Source organism: Mesocricetus auratus, unplaced genomic scaffold, assembly GCF_017639785.1.
Source record: "Mesocricetus auratus isolate SY011 unplaced genomic scaffold, BCM_Maur_2.0 Super-Scaffold_100691, whole genome shotgun sequence".
NCBI lineage: Eukaryota > Metazoa > Chordata > Mammalia > Rodentia > Cricetidae > Mesocricetus > Mesocricetus auratus.
Window position 1 is genome coordinate 59,911,043 of NW_024429267.1, and position 22,050 is coordinate 59,933,092.

At 45.7% G+C, this 22,050-nt stretch overlaps 1 protein-coding gene across 3 annotated transcripts in view; it reads left to right on the forward strand.

The window, feature by feature from the left end:
- Positions 1–22,050, forward strand: part of Lars2 (leucyl-tRNA synthetase 2, mitochondrial) — a 140,791-nt gene that overhangs the window by 43,730 nt on the left and 75,011 nt on the right. The window contains exons 1-3 of one of the 3 annotated variants that reach the window (XM_040739721.1): positions 3,794–3,944; positions 9,362–9,613; positions 14,645–14,773. In XM_040739721.1, coding sequence (XP_040595655.1) covers positions 9,380–9,613; positions 14,645–14,773 — 363 coding nt within the window. In that variant the 5' untranslated portion in view covers positions 3,794–3,944; positions 9,362–9,379. Of the gene's footprint in view, positions 1–3,793; positions 3,945–9,361; positions 9,614–14,644; positions 14,774–22,050 lie in introns of those variants that run through there. The other 2 variants (XM_040739722.1, XM_040739723.1) reach the window with 2 other exon arrangements.

Below are 22,050 nucleotides of genomic sequence, written 5' to 3' on the forward strand. Positions count from 1 at the left end.
AGAGGAGCCTTATATACCAGTCAGGCAGGGTGGAAAACCACCAAGGTCAGAAGCCTACGTTCCCAGGGCCCTCCAGCAAAGGATGGGCACATAATGGAATTAGTATTTACAGAAAACAGGAACTTGCATGCAGGCCTTAACTGGGAGGAGGGGATAAGAGGTATTTTGCTAGAAGCTCCTAGTTACAAGCTGGGGCAGCAGACTTCCATGGGGGAAGGGTGCAACAGATTGCCAGCCTACAATCCATATCGCCAAAGAAGCTGGGAAACAGGGAGGACCCTAAGGGAAACATGCAGGGTACCCCAGAGAAGGGGAAGGGGACAGGATCTCCTGAATGGATTGGCAGTGTAGGGGGATGGGAGAGGGAGCTAGGAGAAAGAGAGGGGGAGAAGAGGAGGGGAGAGGAGGAAATGGGGGAGCAGGAAGGTTGAGTCAGGGGAAGAATAGAGGACAGCAGGATGAGAGATACCATAATAGAGGGAGTCATTATAGGTTTGAAGATAAATTTAGCTAGGGAAATGTCCAGAGATATACAAGGATGACCCCAACTGACAATCTAAGAAATAGTGGAGAGGCTACCTTAAATGCCCTTCCCTGATAATGAGATTGATGACTACCTTATATGCCATCCTAGAGCCTTCATTCAGTGACTGATGGAAGCAGAAGCAGACACCCACAGCTAAACACTGAACTGAATTCCTGGAATCCAGTTGCAGAGAGGGAGGAGTGAAGGGCAAAGAGGTCAAGATCAGGCTGGAGAAACTCACAGAAACAGCTGACTTGAACAAGTAGGAGCTCATGGACCCCAGACTGATGGCTGGGAGACCAGCATAGGACTGTTCCAGATCCCCTGAATGTGGATGTCAGTGAGGAGGCCTGGGTAATCTATGATAAATAATCAATATTTATGCCTGGCATACGGATGGATTTTGGGAAGCCATTCCATGTGGAGGGATACTTTCTCAGCCTAGACACACCGGGGAGGATCTAGGCCCTGCCCTGGGTGATAGGACAGATTTTGGGGATCCCCCACAGTGGGCCTCATCCTCTCTGGGGAGTAGAGGGGTGTAGGGGGGATTGGCAGAGGGTGGCGGGAGGAGGGGAGGGACAGGGAACTGGGATTGACATGTGAAGCAGGCTTGGTTCTAATTTAAATAAAAACAAATTTAAAAACAATCTAAAAAAAAAAGCTGGCACAAAGTGTTAATTGCTATTTTGAATCAGAGCAGGGAGGTTCCAGTGAAGAAAGTTTAGAGCAGCAAGGGTGCTATTGATCTCTTGAAGGACTATAATATAACAAGGCATTGGGTGCTATTGATCTCTTGAAGGACTATGATATAACAAGGACAGACACCTGCAACACCACACTAAATTGTCATAAATCTTTGAAGGACTTACATCTAGTAAGGCCACACACAACTGCAGTTCCACTCTGTGAAAGTTCCTCTGGTGATCACTCCACAAGGACTTCTGTCTAGCCAAATCATACCCTCGGGAAGTTAATTATAGAGAACAGACTTCTAAGTTTCTCGCCATAATGTGGTGGGCATAGTGTAGAGAGAAGTCATCCTCCTGACCATACAGAAACACATGTGCCCAGTAGATGGGATATTTTCACGAGATAAACACATTAGCAATGGGAAAGCACCCAAAGCTATTCTTAGGGAAGAAATGAAGCGACTCGGGAGAGAAATTACAGAGACAGACAGCTAACCACAGCCAATGACCCCCATGGTGATGGCAAGTGGGGCTCCCCATCAGAGAATCACTCATGTGGCTGGTTGGCCTGTCAAACACTAGTTGTCATTTGCTATAACTCTCATGGTCTCCAACACTCTTCCTGATACCATCAGATCCAGATGTAGCACTCTTAGCTACCTCTCTATCACCATGTCTGCCTGCATGCCACCATGCTGCAGTGACGATAATGGACTAAACCTCTGAACTGTAATCCAGCCTCAATTAAATGTTTTCCTCTATAAGAGTTGCTGCGGTCATGGTATCTCTTCACAGTAATAGAAACCCTAAACTAAGACAACCACTCTTGGGCATACACCCACAGGACACTCCAAACTACCGCAAGGACATTCGCTCAGCCATATTTGTTGTAGCTTCATTCATAACAGCCAGAAACTGGAAACAACCTTCATGTCCCTCAATAGAAGAATGGATAAAGAAAAAAAAATGGCATCATGAAATTTGCAGGCAAACGGGTGGAACCAGAAAAAAGAAATCACCCCAGTGAGGTAACCCACACTCAGAAAGATTAATATAGTTTATATTCAATTATAAGACTATATTTGCTGTTAGGTAAATTATAACCAATCTACAACCAATCTATAATAAATCTGTAGACCCATAGAAGATAAATAAAGAGAAAGAGTCTATTGCAGACACAGGGATCTCCCTTTGAGGGGTTTGTAGTTCAGGCTGGACTTGATTTCCAGGCTCTCTTATCTCAGCTTCCTAGTGTTTGCCACCACACACTGATCACAGTTTTGAATCCCAAATCTTTTGTTACCTTGCAACATGGACTTGAGCAAGTCAGCCAGCTCCCTCTGGCTTCAGTTTTTTGTTTTTGTTTTTGTCTGTTTTTTCTGCCCCGATCATTGTTTTGAGAAAGATCTCATGTAGCTAAAGCTAAGGCTGGCCTGGGACTATGCAGGGAAGGTTACCTTGGACTTCTGACCCTCCTGTCTCCACCTCGTGAGTGCTGAGATTACAGGCGTACACCACGGTACCTGGTTTATGCACTGCTAGGTATTGAATCCCAGGGCTTTGTGCCTCTAGGCAAACACTTCACCAACTGAGCCACACCCCCAGTCCTGTGTCTCAGTTTATATATTTGTAAACAGAGGAAGCTACTTTAGTGATCAAAATCTCTCACATTCTAGCATAGTGAATTTCAGACTTGAACTCGTGACTCGTGTTAAAATGCAGGCTCTATTTTTTTTAAGTCTTGGAAACGGATAAAAAAGGTTCCTGGGTGTCCCTGGGTGTCCCACAGAATGGAAAGTTTTGTTCTGTAGGTGTGTGCTGGCCTCCTTATGGACTACATTCATCTATTAAAGAACAGAATCTAAGATGGAGAATATGCCGTGATGCGATGGATTTTTTTAATGGAGGTACAATTGACGTCAGCCCTGCAGGGAAAATGGCTCCCAGACACTATTTATTGATCTACTGGACATCAACCATTTTGCGGTATTACTAAATCTCAGTATTCTGGACTTCTCGCATGTGTTCTTAGAATTCTCCCTTAAAAGGATGCCATTGCTCCTTTGAAATGTCTTAGTTTATTACAAGCCAGAAGTACTTGGCTCTGAAATTCGGAGGGCGATGGGGTACAATAAACCCCCCAAGGAAAGAGTTTGTTGAGGTAGTTTGCTTTCCTGTCTGTCAGTATATACTTTACTCCTACTCTCCGCTGGGCTAGGCAATTCTCCTCCTGGGCTTATATCATCTGATAAGGTAGATGAAAGTGCTTCAACAATCACCAGGCCCACAATGGATCAAAAAGTGAGACAAACCAGCCCAGTAGGCAGTTTCCGTGGCGCTAAGATCCAAACCCTGACCTTGAACCACTACAGACCTCTTTTTACCGCCTGCCGCCTTTATCCTTTAGCATCTCCCCCGTTTCTGCCGCAATTTTAATAACCTGACATCCAGGTAAGTAGAGTTTATGTGGCCAGAAAGCCCCATAGAGGGCGGGGCCGGCCCGGGGAGGGGCGGGTTGGTCTGGGGGCGGAGTCAGCGTCTCCGCTCACGCACCTCGCCTTTCCTCCCTGGCTCCGCCTCCCTCTGTCTGTGTCCGCGGCCTCTGCTCCTGATAAAGTTGTTGTTCTGCCAACATGGCGGCGCCCACGGTCACTCGCCGGGCTTCGTTCGTGTAGCGCTGTGGGGAGTGAGGCAGAAGGGAGCTGCAGGCCAGAGCCTGTGAGCAGGTAACCCTCAGCTGGGGCTCAGGAGGACGAAAGACAGGCCCTGCTCGGCCCCAGTCGCTAGGGCAGGCGGGGAAGATGCGGACCGGCAGTCCCTGGACCTTGCAGTTTCCCAAACCCGGAGAAGCTCCCGGAGTCTAGATTAGAGGCTCTTCCAGCCCTGGACCGCGTTGACAGCTCCGGACTCCTGCTCGGAGAAAGGCACATCTTCACATGACCTTGCGTTTGAATTCTCCTCTGCTCGCCTAACCCCGGCGCCTAGGTCTTCGCGCCAGGGTTGGGAGTTTGGACCCAGTCACAGTTGATCAAGCAGTAGAACATCTTGGGGGGAGCCACGGTGTTGCGATAGGACCTGCAGGTCCCCAGGAGTCATCTGGATCAACCACCTTCTAGGCTCACAGTTTAGGGGAGACGGAGTTCCAGACAGGAAATGGCTTGCCTCTGAGGTCCTGCAGGAAATCACACTTAGCACCTGCCTTTTAACGCTGTGCTTTGCCAGACATGTTTTGCTGGGTCGAGGTGTCTGTTTACGTTATTTGCTTTGTTTCTTTGAGACCGGGTCTTGCTGTGCATTCCAGGTTGTTCTGAGCTTACTGTGTAGCCCTTAATATGCAGTCTTGAACCAGGAATCAATCCTGTTGAGCCTTCTGAGTGTTGGGATCATGGGTGTGCACCCACCTCCCTGACCTAACTTGGTTTCCTCCCCTCTTTTTGGAAACGGGGATTTATGAAGCTGCCCTCTAGCCTCCTAAGCCTCCTGCCTCTGCCTCTAATTAGGTTTCCTGCGTCTTTTGGGAGCACATGGGTGCTCTATGTGCTTCTCCTTCGTGTTCCAGTTCTTCAACTGCTTCCTTGGGTTTTCCTGACTGTGACCATCATTTTGGGCCTATTTCTCAGGTCCCTCATATTCTCATTTACCTTAACCACAATAAGCCCCACATTTAAAGTGAGATCAGGTCAGGGCTGAACTGAAAGAGGAGCCCTGGGGTTGGAGACGATGCTTTGGAAAGAGGCAGCAGAGACGGCCATTCCAGCACACAAAGAAGTAAGATGAGCCACAGCTAAGGAAGAAAGGGCCCAAGCTGACTGTAAACGGAAGGCGCGAGTCACATCGTTCAGATTCAGGGTCCCCAACACCACCCTCTGTTAAAATAGATGTTCTTGATGGAGGGGAAGAGGCGGTGCCTGTTAGGACTTCCAGGGAGAGGTACTTGAAGCTGACCCAGAACTATGCCTAGGAAGTAAAAAGAGAGCAGGGTTAGAACCCAAAGTTCTCTGAACTCACAGGTATGCGTGCAGACTACGTCTTCCCTGTACATTCTAATGAATAAGAATCTGAGGGTGATCTTGGGCCTATGCCTCAGAATATGGATTTTATTTTTTGCACTGGCGGGGGATGGAACCAGTGGCCTCAAACGTTGCCAGGGAGTTACTCTGCCAAGCCTCCATATTTACCACATTTATTTGTTTTATTTTGTTTTTGCTGCTGAGGATTGAACCCAAGGATATGCTGAACATCTGTTTAATATGCCTGACCCTTGGATTCTCTTAATGGATTTTTTTGTGTTTTGTTTTAAGGTTTTAATTATGTGCCTGTGTGTCTGTGCACATGAGTGTGGGTGCCTGTGGAGACCAGAGGCGTCAGATCTCCCTGCAGATGGAGTCATAGGCAGTTATGAGCCACCTGCTGTGGGTGATGGGGACTGAACTGGGATCCTGGGCAGTCTCTCTTGTCCCCTGTTTGTATATTTAAAGATGGGGTCTCCTTATAGAGCCCAAGCTTCCTTGCACCTCCTGGTAGCCCAGGTTGTCCGGTTGTCCTGGAACTTTTTTGTTTTGTTTTGTGGGTTTTTTTTTTTTTTTTTTTTGAGACAAAGTTTCTCTGTAAAACAACAGCATTAGCTGCTTTGGAACTTGCTTTGTAGACCAGGTTATCTTGGAACTCACAGAGATCCACCTAGCTCTGCCTCCGGAGTGCTGGGATTGAAGGTGTGCACCATCATGCTTGGTTTTGTCTTGGCAATCCTATCTCAGCCTCCCAAGCTACTGGCATTCCAGGTGTGAGACATCACCGATTCGTAACCGCCCTGCCGTACTTACATTGCCGGATTGTTTCAGAGAGGTCTTCTCTATTTACATTCCTACTAGGAGTATATACAAATAATTATTTCTTTAATAGTAAAGTTGATCCTTTCATTTTTTTGGCCTTCATTCTGTCTTATCAACACCCCCTACCCCCCCCCCCCTCCATTTTTCTGGTGCTATAGATTGAATCCCGGGCCTTGGATTTGCTAAGCAAGCACACTACCACTAAACAATACTTTCATACCTATACCTTTGCCTATTTTAAACATGGTTTGGGGTTTCTCTTCTCATATGTGAACTATTTATGGAGTTGTATAACCTTTCGTCATTGTAGTTTGAAACAAATAATGTTCTTCAGCAAATTGTTTACTCTTTAGCAGTTTTTAAAATTTTCTTTCTTTTTTTTTTTTTTTTGAGTCAGGGTCTCACTGTGTAACAGTGTAGCTCAGACTGGCCTTGAACTTAAGATCCTCCTGTCACAGCCTCTCTAGTGCTGAAGTTACAAGCATGTTCCACCATATTTACATATTTCTGGTATACAGATACTTTATGGTTTTGGAGTAAGACTGATTATCTGTGACAATTTAAAAAAACAATCTTATTTAAGTTTGATGGTGTGTGGTGCCTATAAACTTATCATTTGGGAGGCAGAGGCAGGGGGAGCAGGGAGCAAGAGTTCAAGGTTATCCTTGTCTGCAATGCTAGTTCAAGGCCAACCTGGGCAATATGAAATCCTGTCTAAAATTCCCACTTCCCCCTAAAACATTGGGATTTATGCCAGTTTATGGTTTGAAGTGGAGCTCTGATTTAAATTTTTCTCAAATACATTGAATAATCAGTCATTTTCAGAGCCAGCTATGGTGGCACACATATAACCCCAGCATTGAGGAGGTTGAGGCAAAAGAATAGAGAATTGGAGGACAGGCTGGGCCAAAGAGTGAAATCCTGTTATTTTTATTTTTTGGATGTACTTATGTGCGTGCACTAGTGTACACATATGGAGTCCAGAGGTCAATGTTAGGGTTTTTAATGTTTTAATTTTATGTGTACTATTTTATTAATGTATATGTGTGTGCATGAGTGTATATCTCTATATCATATGTGTGCAGGAACCCTCGGAAGTCAGAAGAGACATTCCATCTCCTGAACTGGAGTTGTAGATGGTTGTGAACTACCCTGTCAGTGCTCTGTAGGAGCTGTAAGTGCTCTTATACAACCCCCAGTAATAGGTATCTTTTATCTCTCTCTACAGTAGTTTTTGCAACAGGGTCTCTCACTGAAACTGGAGCTCAGTGATTAGCTAACCTGGCTGGTCAGCAGGCTCCAGGGGTCCTCCTATTTCTACAACCTCCATCTCCCTATGCTGGGGATACAAGCATATGTGCTATCACACCTGTAGGGCTGTTTACATGGGTGCTGGGGATCTGAACTCTGGTCATCATGCTTATGCAGCAAGCATTTTGCCCACTGAGTCACCCAAGCCACAGAGACAGTTCCCGTTACTTCCTAGTCAGCATGGGATTTTTTTTTCTTTATGAACTTTAATTACATTTACTTATTTGTGGACATGTGTGCCTTGGACACAGCTTCCAGGAGCTGGTTCTCTTCTCCGCCATATGTCTTGTGTAGCCAGCAGAGAGTTACTGTGCGTTCATACGGCGCCTGTTGGTGATTACTCTTTGGTGTTTTATCCATCCTGGTGGGTAATCACCAAATCCCAAAATACAGCAAACAGTGGTTCAGGTCAGTTTGTATTTTATTATCCTAGTCCTATTTATGAAAGAGAGTAGCCTAGGATATTCTCCTAATGTGCCACCTCGGAAAGAAATGTCAGATATCTGTCTAGGTGCCTTCGGTTAAGACAGTCTTCAGCTCATAATGATTTCGGAATATCCAGAAAGAAAACCATGAAATGGGGTTGAAGAGATGTCCTTGCCATTAAAGGCTAGGCTCACAACCAAAAACAGAAGAAAATCATAGAGTCTCTGATTCACATAGCTAGTTCTAATAATATAGAATCCCAAGCCCTAAAAAGAAATGTAATTGCCCTCCTTATATGGAAGGGCATATGGAATTGCTAACCCAACTGATAGGGGAATCTTACCCCTTCCAACCTGTCACTTATTCTAGCCCTAAAAGAGTAAGAAGTGTTAAAAATAGTGGGAATTCGTATGTCAAGAACTTGGGCAGGTCAGCTTATAACAAAGCCAGCGCTACAGTACCATGTCATGTGAGAATGAATTCCTCTTTTAGAGCCTGCAGTAACCCTCCCGGCAACATCTGATCCAGTGCCTTCGTGTGACAGGCCAAACCCTAGTAGCTATGGGAAGGATTCGGAGAGAATCACATGATTGACACCAGTTTGGAATGCCAGGTTTCCTCGTCTCTCTTGTCTTTGGAAGGTCTTTTTACCTCTCTGTTGCTATTTTATGCAAGAAGAAGGCAGAAAGTTTTGGATGTTCAGTGCTGTATCCTAAATGTTTGATGGAATCTCACCCCAGCCCCTGAAAAGGGAGAAAGTAGGAAAGTTCTCCACCAAGGCCATTTGCGCTGTTCATCTGAGGAGGAGGCCAGTGAAGTATCAGAGTTCAGATTTGAACCCCAGGTGGTTATACTGCAGGACCCCACGGTGTTGAAATCCAAAGAGTTACATATGACAACACCGCTGCATGCTACCTCCTGTTTATTGGTGTCTTACCTGCTTCTCTGTATGTTTAGATGCTATGAAAGAAGGCACTTGGTCCTTTGTTTTTGTTTGCTAGGGATGGAACCCAGATCTTCACATACATTAAGTGCATATTCTGCCTTTTCAGCCTGGGACTCTTTGTTGCTATATCTGTAGTGCTTGGAACAGTGTGTGGACCTAATATAATGAAAAATGCTAACTTCAGAATCTCTGGTCCTTCTGGGAGACCTCTGCTGAGATCCCTTCTGATACTTGAGCTCAAGTCTAAGATAAGATGTGCGTAGAGGTCTTGGGTTCAGACGCACACACAGCGGTTGATTGACTAGATAGGCTCAGGGGGGAGGAGCTTAGCCACCTCCCATGCTGCCTGCAAATTCTGTAGCAACTGGCCTTTGCGATAGACTCCCTTTGTTTCTGTGAGAGTTTTGTATCTTTGGTATTTAGGGCCCAGATTGCCTTTATGTTCACCAATAAAAAGTTTGTATCTAATTCAACAGAGCTTCTAAAATGTTTTGTTAGGAAATGGTTATCAAAGGAAGAAGAGAAAGCATATGAACAGGCAGTAAATGCTGGGCTGTGTTGACCAGAAAGACCAACCCCGAGAGAGTTCTGGGTGGCGCATGTCATGTTCCTCTTTCCTGTTTCTTAGGGTCTTCTCTCCTGAAGAATGGCATCAGCTTGTCAGAGGCTGCGTTTTTATGGCTGTCCTCTGAGAAGGCAGCTCATCTGCGGGCCACCTGTCATCCAGTGGGAGAGAAGAACAATTCCAGGGTGTGCCAGAAGTATTTACAGTGCCACAGGGAAGTGGACAAAGGAGTACACACTGCAGACGAGAAAAGATGTTGAGAAGTGGTGGCATCAGAGGATGAAAGAGCAGGCGTCCAGAATTTCAGAAGCCGACGTGAGTGTTCTGAGAGGGCAGATAATGCCAGCTACTTTCCTTGTTGCTGTTGCCAGACCCCTGGCAAGATGTAACTTAAACATTGTGGTTCGCACTTTGAGGGAATAAAGTTCATCATGGCATGTCAGGGAAGGCCTGGCGGTCTGGCAGGAACGTGAGGCAGCCGCTCACAGAGAATAGACTGGAAGTGGGATCTCAAGGCTCACCTTAGTGACCCACTTCCTCCAGCCAGGCTCAGTTTACCTCCTGAAGCTTCTACAACTTCCCCTGATGGCACCACCAGCTTGGGAACGAGTGTGCAGACACACAGTCCTGTGCAGGATATTGCACATTCAGACCGTATCAGTAGAGAAGAGGAACTAAGGACTTGGGACTCTGGGCTCACACTGCTTGATTTAGGATAAATTATATTTACTGAGTTTCTTTGCATCTAAAACGGAGGGTGACAATAGCACCCGCTTGTTTCCCAGGATTGTTGAGCAAAGGAGGTGATGTGAGGTTAGGGTGCAAAAACCTTTCCAGTGTGGTGTTTGTGTCCGTGTTAGTATTGTACGAGGTTGTGTGGCAGACAGCCCCCATAGTGATATTCGGAGATACTTTGATCAGGGGGGGAACTGAACTAAACAGAAGTACTAGCAGGCACTGGGTCCTTTTTGGCCCTTGTGTGGTAGGATGGCACCCATGGATCTAACAGGGCTCATGTGAAATTACAGAAGAGGCCTGGGAATCTATCAGGAGGTTGTATGAGGCGAGAAGTGTCTACCCCTTTCTGCTGCAGACTTGGCCTACAACCTGCCTGCTACTCAAGCATCACAGTCTGAGGAGGGAGGCTGATCTGTTCTTTGATGTGATCTGAAGTTGGGTCGAGCCTTGCAGCATCTCAGTGGGTCAGGGGACCTTGGCTTCTGGTCCCAGCCCTCTGGCCAATTCAGTGGTGTCATGTATTTGGCTGTCGTTAATTTTTTTGGAATGTTCTGTGTCTCCTGTTATAATTGGATGAGAGAAAACACTAGAAGACTTTCCTATTTTTTTTTTTTATCTTGACTATCCCTTTGTAATAGTAGCAATCCAACAGTAGAGATGTTTGCAGATTAATTAGGCGGGGCCAGGAATAGTTGAGTTGTGCTTACAGTTCGCACTGTATTGGACCCGCCTTTTCCTGTCTCCACACTCTCTGAGTCACACTCATTCCTGCTGTGAGGGTGGGAGCTGTTCATATTCACCTGGGAAGCGGTTTTGACACTGTGTAGAAAGACAATCCGGAGTTAAGAAAGATACAGTATTTAACAAAGTCATGAAAGCCCCAGAGCTTTCCTGTCTGCAAACACTCTGTATCGGCCATCAATAGAGACTAGACTGAGCCTAGGAAGGCACGGGGATTTTGTCTGAGACCTCACATCTCACAGCAAAGTGAGGGTCAGAACTGGAGGCCCTGCATGCCTGTGGGGACAGTGTTACAGCCTTAGAGAGGAGTCATGTTCTAAATCACAGTCTGATGGAAGCATGGGGCAGGCTTTTAGAAACCATCCTCTTCCCCTTGCTGGTGTTCCTACTTTCTCTCAAAGGCTTGAATCCCTGCACTTTTATGTAATTATGAAAATTCCCCTTTCAGTCAGATTCCTGCTCAATTATAACACAAATTCCTGTCATTTCTTCTCTCTTTTCCACCTCCAGATGATAGAACTCATGTCATTGTCACAGAGGAAAATGACTTAATTCACACAGAAAAAAAAGCACAAGGCAGGGGCAGGCAGTGGGCTGAATATATTTTCTGCAGAAAAAGAAATGTTCATGAGTATCAAGACTCAGTGGCATTGCTTTTCTGCATATCTCTTATGAACTCAGGTTTGGAGTTCAGCTAGTGTGTGATGAATTATTTGATGTTGCCATTAATTTAATTAATTTAATCTTCATTGAACAAGTGTACAAAAATGTGGAGAAGTTGTGTGTAGAAAATGTTTGAGCAAGGTTGATAATATGATATAATAAATAGTACAAGAAGATAGGGTGATTATAATAAGAGAAAATTGCTTTACATAATAACTTGACAGTCAAAAAACTAGAAATAGGCCAGGTGTGGCACAGACCTGCAGTCCTAGCACTCAAGAAGCCTGAGGCTAGCCTGGGCTACAAAACAAGACCCTGTCATAGAAAACAAAAAGCCTTACAAATGTATATGTAAAGGATTTAATTACTTTTCTTTCTTTCTTTTTTTTTTTTCTGGTTTTTCGAGACAGGGTTTCTCTGTATTGTTTTTGGAGGTTGTCCTGGAACTCACTCTGTAGACCAGTCTGGCCTCGAACTCACAGAGATCCGCCTGCCTCTTCCTCCAAAGTGCTGGGATTAAAGGCGTGCACCACCAACGCCCGGCCAGTCTTTTTTTTTTTTTTTTAATGATTTATTTACTTTTACTCTATGCCCATTGATAATTTTGCCTGCATCCAAATCTGTGTGAGAATATCGGATTCCTTGGACTGGAGTTACAGATAACTGTGATCTGTCATGTGGGTGTCGGGAATTGAACTCAGGTCCTCTGTAAGAACAGCCAGTGCTCTTAACTGCCAAGCCATCTCTCTAGTCCCCACGTGATTACCATCTTTTCCTGTAGTACTCAGAATTCCCAAAGAAAAGAAATGGGGTCTAACCTATTGCAGGTAGAGAAAGGGTCCAGTAATGGAGACAGTTTTATTTTTGCACTCGGTAGAAACTGAGCTGTTTCATTTTTCGTAAGAACTTGTTCACAAGGGGAAAGGATTTTCTGTCACTTGCCTTTTCTTCTCCCCGGTGTCAAGGATGAAGTCCGTGAGCTTGTCCAGGCTAGGTCAGTACTGTGTCCCGGAGCCAAACCCCAGGGCTGACCGAGTCTTCTTACGCAGTGAAGTCCCTAAGTGCACATGAGCTCTATTCAGGGTCTCCTGACTCTTGAGATCTTCTGTTCCCTGCCTGCCAGTCTGCTTATTTAAAATCATTATTCTTCTAGTGGTTCTCCAGACTCTGAGAAAAACTTTAAAAAGTGTTTCTTTCTCCAGGTGGTGTTGCTTACCTACTTACCTTTTTCATTTCTAGAGGACGGACAGGACAGAGAAAAGTTGTGCTTTGTGTTTTTTTTGGGGGGGGAGGTTGGAGGGTGGTTAGCTATTGTTTGTGGTTTTGCTAAAGATTTAAAACGTTTGCTGAAGTTTAGAACTTAGCAAGAAGCTGGACATGGCATGGTGATGTTCACCTGTAGTCCCAGCACTCTGGAGGCAGAGGCAGGAGGGTTGCTGCAAGTTTGAGGCCAGCCTGTGCTACATAGCAAAATTCTGTTCCAGAAACCAACCAAGTAAACCAACAAACAGAGCACACCTTGCTGGACTCTGATTTCTAGTTCTGCTTCCCTGTTTCAAGTTGTGTTATTTTTGTTGTGGTGGTCAAATATCAGGCAGAAGCAACTGAAGGAAGGGTTCATTTTGGCTCCCAGTTTTGGAGAGTACGGTCTAGATGAGGGGAAGGCAGTGGGTCATATTGTATCTGCATTAAGCAAGCAAAGACAGATGAATGCACTGCTGTCTTTCTCCTTTCCAGTTCAAGACCTGAGCCCATGGAACAGTACTAATCACATTTAGGCTGGGTCTTCCGTTAACCATATTGACTAACATGCCCTAATTTTGCTACTCTTGGTGATTCTAGAACCTGTCAGGTTAATAGTTGGTTTTTTAGTTTTGTTTTTTGAGACAGGTGTTCTCAGTGTAGCCCTGGCTGTCCTGGAACTCACTCTGTAGATCTAGGCTGGCCTTGAACTCACAGAAACTCACCTGTCTTTGCCTCCCAAGTGCTGGGATTAAAGGTGTGTGCCACCATGCCCAGCTTCAATTGGTATTAACCAGCGTAAGTAGGTTCTGTCCATCACCAGTCCTGCGAATACTAGCCAACAACGTTTAAAACATTACCTCCCACACATGCACAGAAAGGGCTGTGAATTTCTGTCTGTGTTTATATTCATTGCTTTGGGAGAAGCAAAACCTTGATGTTTCCCAAAGCTCTTGGAAGAAGTAGGGACCAAAAAGGGAGAGCCAGAAGGCCGAAATTAGCAATAGTGTGACAGTAGATAGCCCCTCCTCATTGACCACCTGATGCCCCATGGCAGAAGTTGAGGCTTGGTTAGGGGAGCTTCCAGTTACCTGGACATGATTCGTAAAGTCTGCTGGGGGGAACGCCTGTGTCTTTATTAGAAGGTGCTTCCCCAAGGCCAACAAGCATTCATTTAAGAGTTATTGTGCCAGGCATTGGTGGCGCACGCCTTTAATCCCAGCACTTGGGAGGCAGAGGCGGCGGATCTCTGTGAGTTCGAGGCCGGGCTGGACCGACAGTCTCCAAAACAATACAGAGAAACCCTGTCTTGTAAAAACCAAAAAAAAAAAAAAAAAAAAAAAAAAAAAGAGTTATTGCATTCCTATTGACTGGCAGCACGGTGAGTATAGAGATGACACACAATCCTTGTGGTTGTACATGAAGTACAGCACTCACCTAGTGTGTATGAGGGCCTCAGCTCGTCCTCAGCATTGCAGAATTTTCCACAAGCACCAAAAAATTCAGATCTCCCATAAGCAGGCAGCTCTGTGACCAGAGCCATTCTTTTGGGGCCTGGTCTGACACAGTGCACAGGAGAGACTTCAGGACCCATCTAATGCCTGGAGACCCTGTTATCAACACTGGACTCAGGTGGTTGCAGTCAAGGGGACCTGGGGAAGAGACTAGTTATGGAGGTCTCTGTGTTAGAGGCTCTTCTGGAAAAGCAATCCTGTGAAACTGTCCTGGAACTCACTCTGTAGACCAGGCTAGCTTCGAACTCACAGAGATCCACCTGCCTCTGCCTTTTGAGTGCTGTGATTAAAGGTGTACGCCACCACTGCCTGGAGGGTTTTTTTTTCCTTTAAGGAAGTTGTTAAAATGTTAAATTATTACCTTGAATAAAGTGCTAAAATATTAATGTATGCACAGTTTCCCGAAAGTGTGTAATACTTTTTATCATCCTTTGTCACTCTCTCCTAGAAATCAAAGCCCAAATTCTACGTGCTCTCCATGTTCCCATACCCTTCTGGCAAGCTGCACATGGGCCATGTACGAGTCTACACCCTCAGTGACACCATTGCACGGTTCCAGAAAATGAGAGGCATGCAGGTAAGGACAAGGGTCTGCCTTGCTCCCGACAGGAGAGTGGTAATGTGTGTTTAGGACATCGAAGAGAGCCAGCTCTGAGTGTGAACGTGAGCAGCTCAGTTTCCTTATGTGCAGAGAAGCCTTGTAGTGAAGCATCTGGGTGAACTGGGAGCAGCTCCGAGGTGCAAGTTATGCTGGGGGTGGATGCTGGGTAGGCTTGGGGAAGGCAGTAATAGGTGTGGGTAGCACTGCTCTCTTCTCAGGAGGAGCTCCCCCATAAGCAGTCACTGTGCAGGGCAGTGAAGCCAGTGCTGCAAAAGATGGGTAAGCGATGCATTCTGGTCAGCTTTGCGCCTCCATCGCAAATACCCGAGGTGGTTATCAAGAAGAGAAAGAAGGCTTGTTATGACCCCTGGTCTTACAGATGCAGTGCATGATTAGAGGTACCCAGCGTGCTTAGGCCCCTGTTGAGGATACTGGGTAGCCACGGTGAAGAGCACATCAGAGCACAACTGCTAACCCCAAATCTAGGAAGCCATAGAGATGGGTCGGTGTTCCCAGGATTTCCTTGTAGAGCGTAATGAGACCTCTCCCATTAGACCCTGTCTCTTGGTGAGTGCAACAGGGGAACAAACCCAGAGCCTCACACATTCCAGGCCAGTCTTCTACCACTAACCGCATCCTTAGCTCCTCTTCCTGATTTTATTTTGAGACAGGGTTTCACTAAGTTGCTCAGACTGGCCTTGAACTTACAATCCTTCTGTCCCAGCTTCTGGAGTATCTGGGAAGCTTGTGCCACCGGGCCCAGCTAGTCCTTACTTCTTGAAGATCTCACTGTTGTTCAGTACTACCACCCTGGGGACAAGGCCTTTAACACTTGGGCCTTTGGGCACAGTCATGATCCAAACTGTGAAGCTGTGTGTGGTGAACATACCCTTGTAATCCCTGCACTTGAAAGGTTGGGGTGGACAGTCAGGAGTTCAAGGCCAGCCTTGGCTACATTGTGATTTTGGACAGCACAAGAGTTTTGGGTCCCCGTCTCTCCTCCTCCCCCCTGTTATTGAATGTTTTCATATTCTCTGATAAAAACATTTATTTTATAGTGGGAAAATAAAATTTTATAAGAAAAAATACTGGGGGAGTAATAACTGTGGGGAGTGGGGAAGAATTCCCTAAAGAGGGAACATCTTATTTTATTACATCTATGTGTTGGTAGAGGGCACATGCCTGCCCAAGTCCATTTTCTTCTCCCATGTGGGTACTGGGGATCAAGTTCAGGGTTAGTGGCAAGAATCTTTAATTTTGCTGAGCCAAGTCACTGGCCCAAAAAGGAGCCACCTGACACTGGTCTTGAAAGACAAATGGAACATAAAAGAGAAAAGAGGATATGCCCTTTCCTCGGCTGATGTGGGCTAGTCCCAGTACAGGTAGTGTTTCTTCTTCTTTTTTTTTTTTTTTTTTTTTTTTACGAGACAGGGTTTCTCTGTTTTGGAGGCTGTCAGTCCAGCCTGGCCTCGAACTCACAGAGATCCACCTGCCTCTGCCTCCCGAGTGCTGGGATTAAAGGCGTGCGCCACCACCGCCCGGCTTTTCTTCTTCATTTTTAAACCATGTGTCTGTTGGTATATGCACTGAGTGCAGGTGACTGAGAAGGCCCTGGAGTTATGGATGGGGATGTGGAGCACCAAACTCAGGTCCTCTGCAAGGTCAGTGAGTGCTCTCAGCTTCTGACCCCTGATGTTTAGCTTTAGTTAATTTGACACAATGTAGAATCACTGGGGAGCCGATTCTCATGATTCTCAGGGAGTGACTGTCCAGGGCAGGCTGGCCTGTGGGCTTCTCTGTGGGGATTGTCTTGGTTATGTTAATTGAGGGGGAGACCTGCCCACTGCTGTTGGCACCACTCTAGAGGCAGGGGATCCTAGGCTGTGCAAGAGTAGGAAAGGAGAGATGAGCACAAGACATGTCCTGTTTGACACTGGGTCTCCCATAACCCAGGCTGACTTCGTACTTGCTAGGTAGTCAAGGATAATCTTGACTTTCCCATCTTCTGTCTCTGCTTCCTGAATTCTGGGATTATAGGGATGCGCCCCTGTGGCTGGCACCAAACTGGGACTCTCTCATGTGAGAGCCAGTTGTTACACTTGCTGGTACACCGTCGGCCATTGCTTTCATTAACCTATGGCCATTGCTTTCATTAACCTATCAGGCCCTATGCAGGTGGCATCTTGTACTTCCTAGGCCTTTAGGAAGGTTAAGTATATCTCTTGAGACATTTGGTTGGGAATCTTTTGTTGGCAGAAGAAGTAGCCCATAAAAATGAGGTCATTTTCTCATGTGTCTGTCACTTGAGCACGAATCATAGGTTTGTATTATATTTTTCTGAGATGCGGTTTTACAGTATTTCTTAAAAAGAGGCAGGACAGAGGGTGGAAAGATGGCTCAGCAGTTCAGAGCACTGACTGTTCTTGCAGAGGGTCTGAGTTCAGTCCTCAGAACTCATGTGGTTCACTGTAATTCCGGTTCTAGGATACCTGGTATTTCTGGCCTCCACTAGTTCCTATACCAGGTGTTATACATATATTCATATATATACTTACAAATAAAGTGAAATTTAAAATCTTGAAAAGAGGAAAAAAGCAACATAGGATTAATTGGCTCTCTGCCTAAAGTACAATCTTTTTTTTTCCCCTTTTGTTCCCAAGGCTCTAACCCAGAACCTTTTACGTGCTAGGAATGTCTGCTATACCTCTGTACACCCTTAAAGTGTAATTCTGTAACTAACTTTCAACTATATTTGTCCTTTTAAAAATTAAGTCACCTTAATTTGAGAAGTGCGTGCAGGCTGCAGGCACGTCCCTAAGCTGGAACATTTAAGCAGAAGCTTATCATTGGTGACAGATTGTAGGGAAGCCTGCCAGCAGACAGGTCACTCAAGGGATGTGTGTGGGAGTCTAGTGGTCTTGGGTAGGAAAGATGCATATGAGGAATCAGGACCTTCCTGGCAGCCCACGGCCAAGAAAAGGGGGGCTGTCTGCTCCCACAGCTGAAGTCCAAAGGCAGAGCAGACAACATTGATTTGACCCCTGTTCTGCTACTGCCTCACTGGGGCACCCTGCATAGTCACCTAGAGTCTCTGACTCCCACTTCCCTCATTTGATCTAGAGGAAGGGCTTTGGATCTAACATAGCAACAGAGAACTCACCTAGCTTGTAGGTGAGCACCTAGGTCCTGGAGTTGGTATGCAGGGAAGAGAAAAGGAGGGAGGAAGGGAGGGAGGGAGAGAGAGGGAGAGGAAAGGAGGGAAGGAGGGAGGGAGGGAGGAGGAAGGAGCAAGAGGGAGAGAGAGAGAGAGGAGAGAGAGAGAGAGAGAGAGAGAGAGAGAGAGAGAGAGAGAGAGAGAGAGAGAGAGAGAGAGAGAGAGAGAGAGAGAGAGAGAGAGAGAGAGAGAGAGAGAGGGAGAGAGACTGAGACTGAGACTGAGTCTGGCTGAGTCTGATTGATTTCTTCTCAGGTTTCTATGAGGTCAGATTAGGTAGTGCAGTATGCCACGTGTCTGGTGCATAATACATCCCTTAATAAGTGATAGCTGTAATTATGATTTATACTGATTGATTTGCTGTGAGCTGCTCAGAAAAGTGATTCAGCTCCATTTAATCAAGGAGTCCCTGCAGTCTTCTGCTGGGTGCAGGCTGCAGGGCTGCTCCGGTGGAGCTGCTGCTGCTCATGGCTGCCAGGGATTCCTTCTGTTTGTTTACTCACTGGTTGAGTCTGGGCCTTGGATTTGAAACTGTTACTTGTTACTAAATGTCAGTGTATTAGCCAGGGTTCTTTAGGGGAACAGGAACAGAACTGACTGAATGAACGTGTACACACACACACACACACACACACACACACACACACACACACACACACACACACACACACACATTCATATATATATACACACATACATACACACACACATATATATGTTCATATATATGTACACACTCACATATATTTATATATATATATGCACACACACTTATTGCACTGTGAGCTGCCCCCCTTTTCCTGTGCCTGGGTGAAAGGCACTGGTATGAGGCTCAGGGTTGTTGCAGCCCAGGGTGTGAGGACTTGGGCACATCACCCTTCTTAGAAGACAGTGATTCCCTTGATTGGGAAGTGATTACTTAGGCCCAGATTTCAAGTCTTGACATTTTTCCTACACCAGATAGCAGGATAGTCTTTCTGTACCTGTGCCAGTGTCCAGCTAGCCTGTATGACCTCCAGCGCTAATCTAGGACCCTTAAACTGTAACCTGCACGCTACAATAGATATGTTTAAGTCCCAAGTTATTCTGCATCTCAGTTTTCTTTTTATAATAATTTAGATGTTTTCATTTGTTTCATTTTCTGTGTATGGGTGTTCTTCCTACATGTGTGTCTGTACACCATGTGCTTGCCTGGTGCCCAGGAATGCCAGAAGAGGGTGACAGATCCTCTGGGACTGGACTTATAGATGATTATTAGCCACCACATGGGTGTACTTAGCCACTGAGCCATCTCCAGTCCATTTATAATGATATATTTTTTCTGGCCTGCTAGCCCAAGCCTCCTGCATCCACAGTCCTTAATGATGTACATAGTTTTTTCATAGTGAATATCTTTGTTCTCACCTTTGTGGTTTTCACCCAGGTGTCTCCTTCTTAAGTACTTCTCAGTCTCTCCTATAAGTCCTTATTATTCTTCAAGGTTCACTTAATTTTCCTTGCACTGTAAACTGGCCTTCAATTCTGTAACTCACATTTATCAGTAGCTATGGGCAGAACCATAGACAACCCCGCCTAAATTCACGGTTCTCTGTGTTACTGTCATCTGCTCAATACTATTTTAATTTCTTGGGGACAGAGAAGGACTCTGTAACTCCCTTTGTTAGTAGCATTTCACTGGTTTAATGGCTACTTGGAATACACCTTTTTTTTTTTTTTTACACTTTACAACTTACAATGTCCTTTGTTTCCAGACATAGTGGTGCACACCTATAATCACAGTGCTGGGGAGCCACCAGCAGGAGGAACATTAGTTTTGAGGCCAATATAAGTAATATCGTGAGATCTTGCCTCAAATTAAACAAACCAAACAGCATCAAATAAAAGCAGTGTGTTCCTGCCATGTCCTGATCTGATTCATGACCTTTACATTCGGTGGGAATGCAGACAATCATAGTACCCCTGGCATAGCAGTCTTTTAAGATTATCACTGAGTGTGAAAAATAGACGTTTGACAACCAGATAAAGGCACTTTGCAAATAAGCCTGATGTCCTCAGTTTAATCTTCAGAACACACATGAAGGTGGAAAGTGAGAATCAACTTAATAAAGTAGTCCCGTGACCTCCAAATATACTCTGTGGTGTGTGTCCTGCACCCTCACAATAGTAGTAAAAACTTTAAACAAGCATTTGAAAGCCATCAGGGAAACAGTGGATCCCCAAATTTGAGCCAAAACATGAAGCTTTTCCCACCGCTGCAGCACTTGAAGACAGCAGTTTTCTCTTGAGTTTGCTGGGGGTGGTGGTAGGATGGGGCATGTCCACATTTTGAAACAGCAGTCTAGGTAGCGGAACCTGGTACCGCACATGATGGATGGGTGGCACCTCTGGTGAGCCCAATGGATATGACTGTCTGGGCTTGATACCAAGTCACACTGACGTGAGAAAGAAAGCCAAAGGTCTTTAGCAGCTGACCTTAACCATAGACATGTAGATTGGATGAGTGAGTATTGGGTGGTTTGGGGGAGGTAAATCAGAGCAGTGATGATGCTGCTTTATCCAGAGGTGATGAGCAAGAAAACCCTTCAGACGTGTAGTGCATCCATGTGTGGTGCACACCTCAGAAATTCCAGAAGTTAGGAGGAGGCAGGAGGGACAAGAAAGCAAAGCCAGCCTGGACCATGTGAGACTGTCTCAAAAGACAAACAAACAAAAAAGTGTAACGTAGTTTCAGTGGCTACTGTAAAGCAATTCTGAGACTTGCATGTTTGAGTAGGGCCATTTGAAGCCAGAATTAAATTCTTCTTTTTCTGCAGTCAGAAAAGGCTGTGCTGCCACTTGGGTGGTTGCTCCTTAAACTCAAAGGATGCCTGATGACATACTTAAAGCTTAGCTCCATATGGTGCTTTTGTTGTGTTTTCATATATTATATGCACAGATGGCTGGAAAATAAATTTTCTGCCTCCCACCTCAGCTGGTGTCCCCAGTACCTTCTGGTCCAGGAGTAGGGTGATGGAAGGAAGGATCAGAGTTCTCATTACCCTTGCAGCACTGGGCTTGGACTAATTAGTCACAGGCAGAAAACCCATAGCTTTGTCCAAGTGTAAGAGGTTGGGGCTCAGTGTCTTAACAGCTGTATAATCACTGTGCGACCACCTGCAAAGGCTAGGTGCCAGGGACATTCTCAGCAAACAAGTGGCTGCGGATGTCTCCTCAGTTTCCAGTTGGTCGATGAGTGTCTGTGATGTGCCCAGAGTGCACGGTGTGGCATTTAGTTCCAGACTTTCAAATCCCTGTGGCATCAGGGGGTAGGTGGTGGATTTCCAGACGTACGTTCTCGGGTGTGGTTTGAAGAAGAGAAGGCGTCAGCCTGGCACCCTGATTGGAAAGTGCATGAAGACAGGTTCTTCTGCGTCCCCTTGGGTACAGGTGCTACCACTGTGTTTTCTTACCCTGAAGTAGTCACTTGATTTTTTTTTTTACATCCGATATGTAATACTGGTTGCTTATTACACTGGCTAAATGAAATTAAACACTACATGTTTCATTTCTTGGAACTAGAGTGCTGAATCCACTCCAGAGAAGCCAAGACACTGAAAATAGCATTTCTTTGTGAAACAGTAACCATGGTGCCTACATCTGAAGCTGAGTTGGTTTCAAATATGGAGCTTTGTTTTATGGGGGAGAAGCTGGCCTTTGCTGCCTCTGGCTGGCCCTGTTCTAGAGGTGTGCTCCTGTCTGCGGTGGCTGGGGACCAGATGCCTGGGTCCTTCTTGCCCACCTCCAAACCTCTCTCTGCTCAGCTCACTCTCGCTTCCTGTGTTAGAAGGACAAATGACCCATTGCTTGTCCCCTACCCTTTTCTTAAAGTATTTTTAAATTGTACATAAATTTCCACTTTGCCTCTTTTGTAAAAGAAATACAGCATAGATAAGGCTTGCATCATCAACTCCCTCAGCCCCATGTCCCTTTTGCTGAGTCAGTGTGCCTCCAGCCCTCCTGCCAATGCTAAAATGTCCAGGTTCTCAGGTCTGCAGGACCA